Source organism: Anoplolepis gracilipes, chromosome 8, assembly GCF_047496725.1.
Source record: "Anoplolepis gracilipes chromosome 8, ASM4749672v1, whole genome shotgun sequence".
Lineage (NCBI taxonomy): Eukaryota > Metazoa > Arthropoda > Insecta > Hymenoptera > Formicidae > Anoplolepis > Anoplolepis gracilipes.
This window is the reverse complement of record NC_132977.1, coordinates 5,243,502-5,257,367: the sequence shown is the minus strand read 5'-3', so window position 1 is coordinate 5,257,367 and position 13,866 is coordinate 5,243,502. Positions and strand designations below refer to the sequence as shown.

At 28.5% G+C, this 13,866-nt stretch overlaps 3 protein-coding genes across 3 annotated transcripts; 1 reads left to right on the top strand and 2 right to left on the bottom strand.

Annotated features, from left to right (window-relative positions):
- Nucleotides 1–1,389: 1,389 nt before the first annotated feature.
- On the bottom strand, nucleotides 1,390–4,035 carry LOC140668598 (uncharacterized). The gene is made up of 3 exons (XM_072897765.1): nucleotides 3,885–4,035; nucleotides 2,529–2,867; nucleotides 1,390–1,898 (listed from the first exon to the last, which is right to left on the bottom strand). Exons 1-3 carry the CDS (start codon nucleotides 3,900–3,902, stop codon nucleotides 1,572–1,574), a joined length of 684 nt encoding a protein of 227 aa, XP_072753866.1. The 5' UTR covers nucleotides 3,903–4,035; the 3' UTR covers nucleotides 1,390–1,571.
- Nucleotides 4,036–6,826: 2,791 nt separating this feature from the next.
- LOC140668385 (uncharacterized) lies at nucleotides 6,827–9,912 on the bottom strand. Its single transcript, XM_072897357.1, has 5 exons — nucleotides 9,792–9,912; nucleotides 9,012–9,260; nucleotides 8,384–8,548; nucleotides 7,725–8,120; nucleotides 6,827–7,294 (listed from the first exon to the last, which is right to left on the bottom strand). The coding sequence occupies exons 1-5, from the start codon at nucleotides 9,807–9,809 to the stop codon at nucleotides 6,977–6,979; spliced, it is 1,146 nt and encodes a 381-aa protein (XP_072753458.1). The 5' UTR covers nucleotides 9,810–9,912; the 3' UTR covers nucleotides 6,827–6,976.
- A 442-nt stretch (nucleotides 9,913–10,354) lies between these two features.
- Nucleotides 10,355–11,301, top strand: LOC140668387 (uncharacterized). The gene has a single exon (XM_072897359.1). The coding sequence runs from the start codon at nucleotides 10,418–10,420 to the stop codon at nucleotides 11,114–11,116; it is 699 nt and encodes a 232-aa protein (XP_072753460.1). The 5' UTR covers nucleotides 10,355–10,417; the 3' UTR covers nucleotides 11,117–11,301.
- Nucleotides 11,302–13,866: the final 2,565 nt, after the last annotated feature.

Below are 13,866 nucleotides of genomic sequence, written 5' to 3'. Positions count from 1 at the left end.
ATTTAAAAAATTAAAGAAAACAAAAAAGTAGCAATTGAATTTTGTATTTTTAATATCCGTGTAAAATAAAATAATTAGTTAACCTTACTTCAATAATCGCTTTCAAGATTGTTATTACATGATGCCTTTCGGAGATCCATTTCCAAATCATGAGTGGTAATAACACAAGAAGCAATAATAAATCGAGTGCATGTACAATTACAGAGACGATTTTGTTTACATCAAGTATATCCTGTATCTTTATATGCATGCTAATACATTATAAAACAAACATTACATAACATAAAGTACGAATTTATTATATTAAATTAATTATAATATTTTAAATATAATTATAAAATTTATAATATTTTAAATATTTGACTACTTAAATACAGTAATAAATATTATATTTACATTCAAGTTCAAAGTATAAAAAAATAATTTTTTACATTAAAAAATAAAATGAAGAGACTCACGTGATTATTGATTTCTTAATCGTATAGTCTTTAAATAATCATCCACTTCCTATTTTTAAGCGTTCGTCTCTTGAATTTATATGATTTTAAATTTTGTAAGATCTTGAATCCTAGCCTATATTGTGTCAAATAATGATCAGGAAATTGAGCGTGATTATTTGAACATAAATTACAACATTTTTGCCTTTAAAATTGCATAATTGTTTTTCATTAGTTTTTGAAATTTAGGAATTAAACAAATATTATCAAACGAGTATTGTAACACGTGCAATTTATTATCCATTATACAACTGTCAAACAATATATAAATTTATGCAATGGTTGAACGTCGCAATTTACAATTTCATATGATTCTAATTTTGACATTAATAGATGTTTTCTAAAAAAATTTATATATCATTATTTATTATCTTTTTTTCTAATCACACACACAAAAAAAAATAAAAAATTTAATAATTTTAATTCTTAAGTTATTATACACCCGTGTAAACAAATAATTACATATTTGATAATTAGACAATAATTAGACTAAAAATAAATAGACGTGTGACATTAAATTTGTTTTTATTTAATTATATTTATATATATTCAATAATGTATTAGTTAGATATATATTGTAGTAATAATATTTAATGCATAAGTCTATGCGTAGCTCTGTTAAAAACGAATTAATTTCATACACATATGTAAATATATCAAAATGTCACTATTTAAGATTAATACTAATTTCTATAACAATATTTGGTATCGAGTGGAAAGAACAAAATTACATTTCTAATCACATGTTTGGAAGCGAAATATTAATCGCAAAGTTTATTTTTTTTAATATGTATTATTTTATTATTCTAGCGATGGGTAACAATTTGTAGTTAAAGCAACTATTTAAGTACATACAGTTAATGATACATAAAAACTTAACAATACATAAAACTAGATTTAAATCTTTTTAAACATTTAATTTTTAAATTTTGTAATAAAAATATTTGATATATAAAGATACGTTATTATAACATTATTATCTACGATCTAGAAAAACCAGTGCATGTCTAGCTCAACTTTTACGAAACACGACAATGTTTACGTTCTCCTCAGTAAGATCAATTGGCCACTCTGTCAATGGCAAGGTTGATGAATTGCATGCCAATATTTTTTGTGCACTGCATTCCTCGCGTGCTTCCGTCTTTCTCTGGCGGCTATTTGTTGTCTGTAGACGAATAGTGGCCTAAAGACCTTCGTGTCTTGTGCTTTCATATTTTCTGCCTCATTACTAAGCTTTTCTTCGATTTTGTTCTCGGATCCCGTATCAGCGAATCTTCTTACTCTGATATTTTCGGATCGTGACCCTAATGTAACAGGCTTATGACCTGCGCTTGGAACCGGCAGTCTTTCGATAAAACCATTGGACTCCATATTATTCTTCGGTAATCCGTAAGCCTCCACCTGAAAAATATAATATTTGTCAGTTTTCACAGATAACGTTTGTCAGAGATAACAACTTTCTTAAGAGAGCATTTCAGACAGCACATGTCCCTCAAAGATGACTAAAAGATTTAAAGACGTCAAGACTCATTATTTTTTAGATAGTTTTAAAATGTCTTTTGGCCTTTCTGTGCTGTATGGAATAATACACGCACATAATAAGACATATGTTTTTTATTAAATTTATTAAATCTTTATAAAATATAAAGAGATTTTCAAGCCAATTTGAATAAGTAAATAAATAAATAAATATATGTATATATATATATATATATATATATATATATATAACATATATGTATTTTTATATTATAATAATATAATACATAGAATAATTGCTGAAATTATATTTATTGAGATAATTTTCTGATTTTTAATTTTTATTATGTATGACACATATTAACTGCATATAGTTCTTAAACATTTTTTATATTTTACTGCTCTCTCTCTCTCTATTTTTTAAGGAGAAACAATATTCTAAGTCCTAAAAAATAGGAATATCAAGAAAATCTTGAAAATTACATATTCAGAAATATATACATATATTGCATATGTATTAAATATGTTATATCAATTAAAGATAATATTTACCATTCGCCCATTTCTTGAGACGTCATCGATTTGATCTTCTCCAAGATGTACTCTCTCGATAACACCATTATCTTGTAAATTTTTTTTTGGCAAACCGTATACATGAATACCTGGTTTATTCTCCTCATTAAAGTCTAGATGAATTCTTCGCACCTTATCGTCTAATCTAGTTTGATTGCGAATCTGTACGTGTTGGATGCGCCTGCTATTATTTGGAGATTTCTTTGATGGCGCACAATCAGGTTCGTCGATTGATCGAACGGTAGAATCTGGTATAACATTTGTACTCTGTCTGATTCGAGCCGTGCTCAAACTCACCAAGACAGTTAGTAAAAATAACTGAAAAATAGATTAATAATATAATATTTACACAATATCAATTTGATTAGCTTGAACTATTTATAAAGATGATAAATTTAATAGTGTTTTTTTTTGTCTTTAAATATAGATTATAAAATTATATATTCCTACAAAAATAAATTTGAATGCTTAGAAGAAAAAGAATAAATGACAAATATTAATGCATTTATAAATGAGTATTATAAATTAAGGAAAGGTTAAAGAAAGATTTTAGATTCTTTCATGTAGATTTCATAATAAAATTTTTACTTTATGACGGAACATATAAACGTTATCTTCTGTGGTCTGCCACGTTAATCATAATCATGCTTTAGACAAACGCGGAAGATTACGCGTTTTTTATACTTTCCAATGGCATTTACTTAATTGGAATAAAATATCGCGTCCGCAATCTCACAGAAAACCTTTTAGCGAGATTCAATGATAACCTGTTTGCTCGATGTTTCAGGGTTATAATAATAAAATAACATTTTATCAACGTTTACGATTTTTACTATTACCAATGATCGCTCAATCTTTCTTAACATTATGCTTTTTACACTTATTCAGAAAGTTATTAATCAAATTAAATTTCAAATTTCAAATGTTTAAAATCTTTATATATGAGTAAGCGGAAAATTTAAATCAAGATTTAATAAGAAATATAGACGCATAATTAATAGAAATAATTAAAATTGAAAGCACGATTTTGAAAAATATCAAGAATTAAACATATTTATCATTTTATTACCACAAACTTAACATAATTAATAAATGCTATATTTGTGAGAAAAAAAATTAACAATTAACAAATTATATGTATATCTCTGTCTAATAGACTATAATCTTATCACTTAATATAATAATTTGTATTAAGTTATGCTCTTTCTATAAAACATAAAGAATAAATGTTATAATAGTAATTACAACTTTTAACATAATATATTTAAACTATAAAACGAATAACATTCACTGAAGAAAATTTTTAAAAAGTAAATAATTTTTATTTATTCTTACTGTCAATATCAGTTTCATCGTGTAGCTTTTTTCTCTCCTGTCGTGGATATCCTGCTTGCGAGACGCTTCCTAGCTTCTGCTCGGACTTTTAAACGACGTTTGAAAGAAAAGATTGACCGCGCATCGGTTATATACGTAAAGCGACCTGCAATCTCGAAGAACATGTGTAATTAAGCTACCCTCACACGGGAGTCTAAGATACACAAATTCATTGTGGAGCGAGAACACGGTTTTATTCCTGGTAACGATGCCGTCGCTTCGGGACTGCAGTGAGTCATCCTTGTAAACGAACCGCATGAATGAGTTAAAAGAACTCAAAAATCGCAATGTTTTTATTCTGGGATGAACACGGGTGAAAGCACTTGATAAAAAAAGATATGACGTAGGAAACAGATTTTCGGCTGCTTCTCGTGCTGCAAAAGGTCTAAGAATGCTGTCATCTTATGGAAATTATATTAATAAAAATTAATGAAATAAAATAGACTATTCGAATTGAATCTTATCTCTCTAATGAGAAATAAATATAATATGAATTAAATATGAAACTTTTATTAAATATAATAATTTTAAAATAAGTTATATTCGTGTGATTGCACACATAACGTATGCTAATATAATTATATCTATTACAAAAAATTAATAAGTTTATAAAGTCTAGGAATTTTCATTTGTCATTTTGCGATGATTCAGATATACGAAAACTATTTCTGATCTTAGCGTAAATGAAGAATAATTAATATTTCCGTCCTTGCAGATGACAGTGAATTGTGCAGTTGTTAACGTCCATTTAATGATCGCTAAACATTCGCACGTACAACTCACACGTGTTGAACATGCAAGCGGCTTTTCCGTTCTCTTAATGTCGATGATTCGTGACAGTGTTTCTCAATGTTTGAAAGTAATTCTGTCATACAAAGATACAAAGAAAGCTATGCTAGTAAGGTATAAAAAATAATGAAACAATTATATTCTTTTTTATCTCTTTTTCTCTCTTTTCAGCAAATTATGCTACATATAAAATTTTATATTTTAATTAAAGAAATTTTTTACGCGAATCCAAAATCTCGGAGAAGATTCGAAGCATCATGAAAAATTAGACAACCGCTATCTTAAGTCGTATGAATGAATAGATGACTGGAAGAACTAGTGACTGTTTTTCTGTTTCAAGGATATATATGTGAACGATGACACGTTTACTACAGATTGCAATAATTTCTGCCATCGTATTCCTGGTAAGAACGCAAATGATCGTTTACCGAATGATTCGTTTAACGAGAGCGATTTGTTTAACTAATGTTTGCAATTTCATTACCGTCTAACAGAAACTTGTGCGCGTGTGTGTGTGTGATATGTATAATTTATATTACATGTGTTTCTATCACAAACATGTTTAATGCTAAACAAGTTATTATTAAATGGAGAATTTAATAGAATTTAGATAATGATATTTCAGCTTTTTCATTGCTCTATGCAAATAGACTATAATTAATTACATTAGTTATTGCAATGAATATCACTGTAGAACATACAGATGCATTAACTCGCAATTATACTAAATAATGTTTTACTGTTGTACGAAATTAGCGTTGTTAACAATTACTATTGATTTAAAAAAATGCTATTTAACAATTTAATATTTTTGCTGATTTTCTGAGAATATCACACTGCTCAATTATATTTACATTCACTATCAATAATAAAATTCAAAAATTCAGATACGCATATATTGCTTCTATGTATATGTAGTGATACTTTCAAAAGTAGCATCTTTTACCGGTTTTGTTTATCTTTTCCATAAAAACGGTTGAAAAATGTTAACTTTTATATCCACGAATTTATAAATTACAATATACGCATATAAATGTGCACTTTATATATAAGATTAACGATCTCGAGTTTTATCTCGAAATACTGTCCAATAAACATTAAATTAAATTAATTCAAAAGTTTCTACTTCTAACGGTAAATTCGCGATCATTATTAACATATATACACATTTTACTCTAAAAAAAATCTATATGTAATGTGAGAAAAACGTGTATTATTTAATAAATTGGGAAAAAATTGGAAATAAAATTCCACAAAAGTTTCAATATCAACTCTGACTATGACGTATAGCTGAAGTGCAAATCAATAAAGCCGATGATAACCGATAATTCTGTTGCTTATTACTCGTATATGCTACATTAATCATTGCAGAAATATTTCGAAAAAAGAACAAAATAAAATAGCAAACAATATACAAATGTACTTAAATCATAATTTTTTAAAATGTGTTTTATATTGTAATTATAAAGCATTTAATAATTATTTTTAATAACTATTTGTTTTTTAAAATAAAATATATAAAAAATACTTTCAATTATTTGAAATTATTGTTGCCTTTTTTTCATTATGCTGCTCGAATGAGATATCTCAATATGCATTGTGCGCTATTTTTTGTATCGATTAAAATTTAATGAAATATCAAAATCTAATAAGCAAATATCGTGTAATTACACAATAATTTTGAACAGCTTTATTAATGTTAATATCACTACTACAAACGAACAAAAAGAATTGTAATATATTTTCAAATATATAACAATAAAGATGCAGAATATAGGAGATGCAGAATAAAAGAACATCATAATGAATACTGTAAGTAAAGCGAATCATATTTTATGAAGAAATTAATAAATAACAATTAATAAAATAATAGATTCGATAAAATACATAAATTGCACGTACGTAATGCGCGTTCTATAATGGTTTAATTAAAATAGTGTATAATTATAATATTAATTATATATTAGTATATTAATTAATATTATTCTACTACAAATATTAATAATAATTATTTATCAATTGTATTGATTAAATATATTTTATCATTTTTATCGTATTATTTGTTTTACATATTTGGGAAAATTGATTTAAAAATATGAAAACTGATAATAAATGATATACATTTAGTAAAATTCCGAGCTTTACAACTTAACTTACATAACTTAACTAGATACTGAGTGCTATCGCATAAGAAAATTTATAACAAAAGCGTACTATACATATAATATCAAATAACAAGATTATTTATAAAGAATATTAATACGCTAATAATAATCGTTCGAATATCGAGATCTATATGGATAGTTTCGTCTGGGATAAGAATTGTAGGAATTGTATCTTTGATAAGTTGATCTTCTATAAGATCTCCGCTGCGCCTCTTGTCGATATCTAAAGAGCGGCCTGAAAACGATATCTGCAGCAACATCCATGTCATATGGATCTTTAGGATAATTAGTATCCGCATCTGAGGTCCAAAAGAGTGGTGTTGCAATATCAATACGAGGCACTGCAATTGGCAACGGACTTTCATTCGTGTATTGAGTCTTTATTGTAGTCGGCTCGTATAGTGGAGACACTTGCATCTAGACGAGGAAATATCTTTTAATTTTTATTTTTTTATCTTTGAACAAACGTCAACTAATGTAATTAATTTCACAAACTCCAATAATTATAATAAATGATAACATTTACTTTTTATTAAAATTCTAAAATGTCAGTTATAAAGTAGTGTAAATATTTTGATACCTTGATGTAATAAATTTATAAATTTTATTTTACGCAACGTTATATTTTCTAACTATATTAATATAAAATATAATGTTATTTATTTACTTGAATTTATAATTATTTTAGAAAAATAAAAATCATCATATATAAAGTTATTTTTTTTTTTTCACAGTTTATCTGCACACTTAAAAAAATTTTATATTTTCTAAAAAAAAATAAATTAATAAATCATAAAAAAACTCTTTATAAAAAATATTTTCTTATAAAATGGCGAAAACAATTTACCTTTGCAACGGTAGAAGTGAGTTGCCAGCTATTGGGATTTACGCTCCATGAGTTTCCATCAATGTAATCTTGAACGCTCCGTTGAATTTCGTCGCGTCCGTTTTCGAATTGGTTTTTCAAGGCATCATCTCTTGATAATGTTGTCACGATCGGTACGTCTATTCTATCGTCAGAGATCTTTGCAGGATCAAGAAAAGCTATGATCGGCACCGATATCGCAGACGATGAATGCTCCGGAAGCGTTATTTCCTGAGTCGGATTTGCCGTGAGATATGGAATTTCTTGCGGTGCTTTATCGATAGGAAACATCGGTTTCCGCATAGTCTTAGAAATCTCGGTTAACGCTTCGTAAACATCACCATGTTTCAATGCATAGAAAGGGTTATTTTCATTTTTCTGGAAGATAAAATGTTAAGTACAATAAATAAGTTTTTGTTTATTTTAAATCAAGTATATGCTATATTTTTTGAAAGTAACCAATTAATTACAAAAAGAAAATATTGAAACATTTATTAAAATGTAATTTATTAAAAAATTCTTTAGATACTAAAAAAATAAAGAAAGAGATTAAAAAAATAAAAAATAAAATTAGAACCAAATAACATCAGTAAATATATAAATTCGCATTTGAATATTAACGTAGTTTTCTTTTATATTACCGAGTTTTCATATCCATCTTCATCATTCTCGGTAAAAGATTGGATATCTGTAAATGCCAAACCATCCACATCTGTTCCCGCATTTGTAGTTTCTGTTATATTTTTCCGTACATCCTCTAAATGCGTCATGGGAACGACAAGAACCTGCTCGCGTTGCGACACCACCTCAAAAAGAAACAATGTGACAACTTATTTTCCAACAGCGACAGAGTAAACTCGATTATATTTTATATATTATATTTATCTCATTCTCTTTCTATTTTTCTCTAAACAAAAATCGTCTAGTTCCGCACCAAAACAATTTCACGCAGTAATAACAATTAATATTGCGACAGTTTAATTATGTAATTTCTTCCGATAGCTAATTGACGTTTCTGAATTGTTGTTACATAAATGATTAATCATACTTTAAATTATTCTGTCATTGTTAATAAAAACTAACAATCCTAATCAACCTGATGATTAACGAACTAATTGCTAATTGCAGTATTCAGTTGCGTTCTTAGATATTGTCTTTCTTAATGAAAATAAAATGCGTAAAAATATTAGATTAATATGTATTCATATTATATTAATTATATTTTTTAATCTATTTTTAAAAAGCTATATATATACGATATTTTTATACCTTATTAGGCTCAGTGGCGGGCATAATAAAGACTTTCTTTTTCACTACCAAGCCTTCCAAGGATCCATTGCCGACTGCATCTTGCACAGCATCCTGCACCACCGGATCCTGCACAATGGCAGCCAAAGTATCGTTCGTAGTTTGAGGTTCCGTTGGCAATAAATTCGCTACATCTTCATAATCCAAAGGTTTTGCGTTTAATGTTCCAATAAATAATAACAAGATAATGGGAAACATGATACCTCCCATCTGGAAAAATGTAATTAATTTGTTAAATATACGCGGTTTAGGTCATCTATATGTACATGTGTATAATTTGAGTGTAATTAAAAAAACATAGCTTATTAAAATTCAAATAGATTTTACTTCCTGAAGCTCTTAATTTCAAAATACAAATTTAATTATTCAATAATTATCGAGATATTTAATACAAAAAATAATAATATTAATATGTAACATAATATTAGATACATCATTGAAATTAATTGTGTGTGTGTGTATATGTATCTTATGTATTTACATTAATTTAAATATATTGTTTTAGATTGAACAGAGTAAAATTTTTAAATTACTTTAAAACTTAATTATAGCTTCTTACATTTCTTATAATTTTATGACTCATCTTTCTAAAATAGAAAACTTTGTATTAATTGTTTCTGACGTGTCTAACACTCATATATATATATATATATATATATTTAATATACATTTATATATGCTGTGTTAATTGCCACGTGAAAATTGGATTTTTCGAACGCTTTGGTTGATGAAAGAACGTACCAACGAATTGTTTTTCATTACAATGATGAAACTGTGCGACGTTTCTCTTGCTGCTTCGATGACACTGTCTCACCAAGGATTTTCCAGCTCTGTCAAGGTATAACGGATCGTACTGGCTTTATACGACGTGTTGAAATAATTATCATCACCTCGCTAATAAACGTGAGTATCAACCTTGCGATAAACTGATACCTTCGTCGGATGCTGTATCATAAAGAAGATCATTAATCGTTGATTATGCAGTGAATAATTTCGCCAACAAGTTATAAATTTGTATCTTTTCTGTATATTTTCCTTTTATATAAAATTATCATTTTTTTACTTTGATTGATATATGTGTGATAATAATCTCTTATAGTTTTTCGAGAAGTTTTTTCTTTTTAAAACAGAAAACATACAAAATACGAGAATGTATGCTGCGATACTTCGACAACTGCCGACCGAACGAATATTTTACTTATCATTAGCGCAATCCTAACAATATTTCCGAGACTCGATGGTGTTTAGCGAGCAGCTTAGCAAGAAGTCCTGGATAACGAGCTATAAAAGGCTCGTTTTAACTTCCTGAATCGCTAGTCTACGACGAAGAATTATACTCTGCACTATTCGAGAAATTTGTGGACAGAATGGAACACCTCAGCATCTTCTTCTTCAGTCTCTGCTGTTTCGTTCTGGCGAAATCAACACCCACCGACTCGTCAACGACAACTGAAATTTCGAAGAGCAATGGATGCGACGCGAGAAATGTCATTGAAAAACCTCATGCAGATATACTAAACGATGCTGAATGTTCTTTGGTGAACCAGAGATCTGTAAAAGGTACGGTCCAAATTAGAGAACAGTCTGGTCTATATTTGAATAAAATATCAGATGCATCCACAATTCCAACCGTCTCCAGCTTCTCGGACAGCTATACGAAGCATGTACAGTATACAAAACGCATTGAGAACCGAGAAGACGATGCGTCTCCGTCGAATCACAAAGACCGATCGAATGTAGATTTGTCGTTGCATGATATACCACTGGATCCTTCTGATGTAATATTGGCTCGCCCGACTCGTCAGGATGAAAAGAGTAACATAGCTTACTCTAATCCTTCATCGATCGAAAATACCAACATAGCGTCTGATATCGAGAATGAAAGCATCGATTCGTCGCAAGGGAGCTCGGACCTTGAGGGTGATCTTGGCGTAGCCGAAGATAGATATCGGTTTCAATATCCTTACTGGTATCGAAGACAGTTTGCAAATCCAAGATATCAAGCATACAATAGAAGGGAGCCTTACCGTAACTACTTGAGATATCCTGTATTTCCAGGAAAATAAAATACAGAAAAGATTTGATTTTCTTTCTTCTTTCCTTTCTCGTTCTTCAAAGAAGAATTATATTTGCGTAGTCAACTTTTTACGTTGGACATGTCTTGAAAAATAATGTAATGGAAAGAATAAATCTTTTTACAAAAATACATAATATTACGCCAATAGATATAAGCAGATAATTCTTTAATTCTTATACTCTTAGCATTTCGATTGCAATGTTCATTTATTAAGAAGATTATCTTTAAAACGATTCTGTAATAATGTATTTTATAATTTGTATTTTATCTATATATATATATATATATATATATATATATATATATATATATAATTAGAAAAAAATATTTTCTTCAAAAAAACTTGTACTAATAATTTCTTTAAAAAGAATTATTAAAAAAATATTGATAATAATATTATAAATTAAAAATTCTTTATAAGCATTATTTGTAGCGTATGTGGAAAATATCTCGCAAATAATAATATCAATATATTAAAATAAAATATCAATTGTCTCAAACAAACAGATATGAATAATTAATGAAAATAATACTTTGTAGATAATATCAATATGTAAAAACTAAATATTTTATAAATTTCAAATAAAATTAATAAATCTGTAGATATATAAAATAATATTTCGATATTCGAAAAATATATGAATAAAAAATAAACAAATTATATAAAGATGTTTTGTATTTCTATAAAATTTTGTACACACGTATTTTCGTTCAGTTACACATGTAACATTTCATCAAAGAATAATCACATATCACAATAATACTCTCATATATACATTCAACTAAATTATAAATTCAATTGCTTGCATCCTACAATGCAACTTTGGTAAACAGCCTTCTCAATGTTATATTTAACTAATCTATAATAAAAATAGACTAGCAATCTCTAAACTTAGAATTAAGAAAAAATGCAACTTATCAGCTATTTAAAAAACTGAATTTTAATCTGACTATAATTTATAAAAGAGATCATATGTGATCGTAAAAAACTAAATGTTTCTCTGGTTTTTCCAGTCGCTCTTATAATGTCCAACATCCGACAAGGAAAGGTCCCGCTGAGTCAGCCTCGCGCATCCGTTAATTTGTGCTGTTAATGACTAACAAAACAACGAGGTCCACAACCTTTTAGCATAATTACTAAGAGTTGAATATCGCTCAAACCATCGTTTAAAGGTTCATTCGCTTTTCTCAAAAGCTTTTTTCTCTCATTGACGATCCTGTGTTTTTTTTCTTCCCTTTTTTTTTTAACGTAAATCTTGTCAGCAAGAAAAGAACAGCTTTATTTGTGTTCGCTTTTCAAGTTTTCATGCTGACGCTTCGTCATTAAGCTTGCGTTCCATTTTTCATGAATATGTTTATAAGTATCCGCAAAAAACAAGCTTTAGTTCACAAAATGATTCTTTCTTACTCTGTATATATTCGCCTTCCTCGTCGAATCGCATCTCTGGCGCGTTGTCGATACGCGACCTGCTGGCGATAGACGAAGAGAGGACGAAGAATGTTGGTACCAGCTGCAGTCTCGAGATCATTATCATTATCTGTTTTCTTGATGCTGCGTTTTTCGACGTGGAAAGAATTTTCAGTGTTATCCGCAATCTTAGAATCGTCATTTAATGGATATATTGGTTCTTCTTCGTCTATCGCATCCTGAGTTTCATCCAAATCCCGAATGAGGATTGGTACGATCAACAACGAAGAACCGTACATGTTCGACGTCCTTAGAGGTAAAGCATTGGAGCAGGCGACAAATAGTAGAGCGAAGGCAATGAATTTGACAGGCGTCTAAAAGAGAAGGAAAAATTGCATCTCTTTATATCTAGGACATGATAAACTCTAAAGATTTGCGAATAATTGATAGCTCATACTTAAAGAGTCAAAATAATTTCACGAAATTATTATTCCGATAAAATAAAATTTAAACAAAAAATCCCGATATAAATAAAAAATATATTTCGATATTTTAAATACACGAATAAATGTATTTGACAAACTAAAAAGTTTTCAATAGTTTTCTTAAATAAATAAAACAATCTCAGACTTAATAAAAATAATTTCAGACTTAATTAGAGAACTTATTTCTTAAACATATAGTTGAATTATACATAATTTTCGTCTTATATTTAAAATTCATCTCTTAATTTCTACAAAGAAAATTTTTCAAACACTGTAAATTATACGAAAAGATTGAACTTATAATACAAAAACTATAGATTTAATCGTATGATTCTAAACTATTATAGTCTATCTAAACATAAAAAAAACTTACTTACCATTTTTTATTTGGAAATCTCTTATTGACGACTCTTCACAAGGAAATAACGATCGCTTCTCGAAGCAAGCTGATGATGTTACTCGAAGGAGGAGTCCCAAAGCGTCTCTTAAGAGTACAATAGGCGCGGCAGGATAGCTCTCTCGTGACTTTATGATGATCGAGATCAAGCATTCGGTATTTATATGAAACAATGACGTCAAACGAGAGGATGCTAATTATACAATGACGTTCTACGACAGGTGATAACTAACCTGGTAAACCAGGTGGATATGATACACGGCGTGATCTATCCTGAGCGTACTACTACGTTGCTTCTTGTTTTGTTGCCGATTTTGTAGGTGCTAACTTAGCCACAAGGGAACAGTATTATATGCTCCCTCTTGATACTCTATTTACGCATAAAATATTGATAATTTGGCACATCAATTGGCGCATATCAATTCGCAGATCTGAAATTTTCGAACATG

Coding starts and splice junctions, on each gene's coding strand:
- LOC140668598 (XM_072897765.1), bottom strand. Junction 1,899..2,528: donor TCTCAAGAAATGGGCGAATG/GTAAATATTATC, acceptor TATATTTTTCAG/GTGGAGGCTTACGGATTACC.
- LOC140668385 (XM_072897357.1), bottom strand. Junction 8,549..9,011: donor CCGCCACTGAGCCTAATAAG/GTATAAAAATAT, acceptor TTTCTTTTTGAG/GTGGTGTCGCAACGCGAGCA. Junction 8,121..8,383: donor AAGATGGATATGAAAACTCG/GTAATATAAAAG, acceptor TTTATCTTCCAG/AAAAATGAAAATAACCCTTT.
- LOC140668387 (XM_072897359.1), top strand. CDS start 10,418: ATGGAACACCTCAGCATCTTCTTCTTCAGTCTCTGCTGTTTCGTTCTG.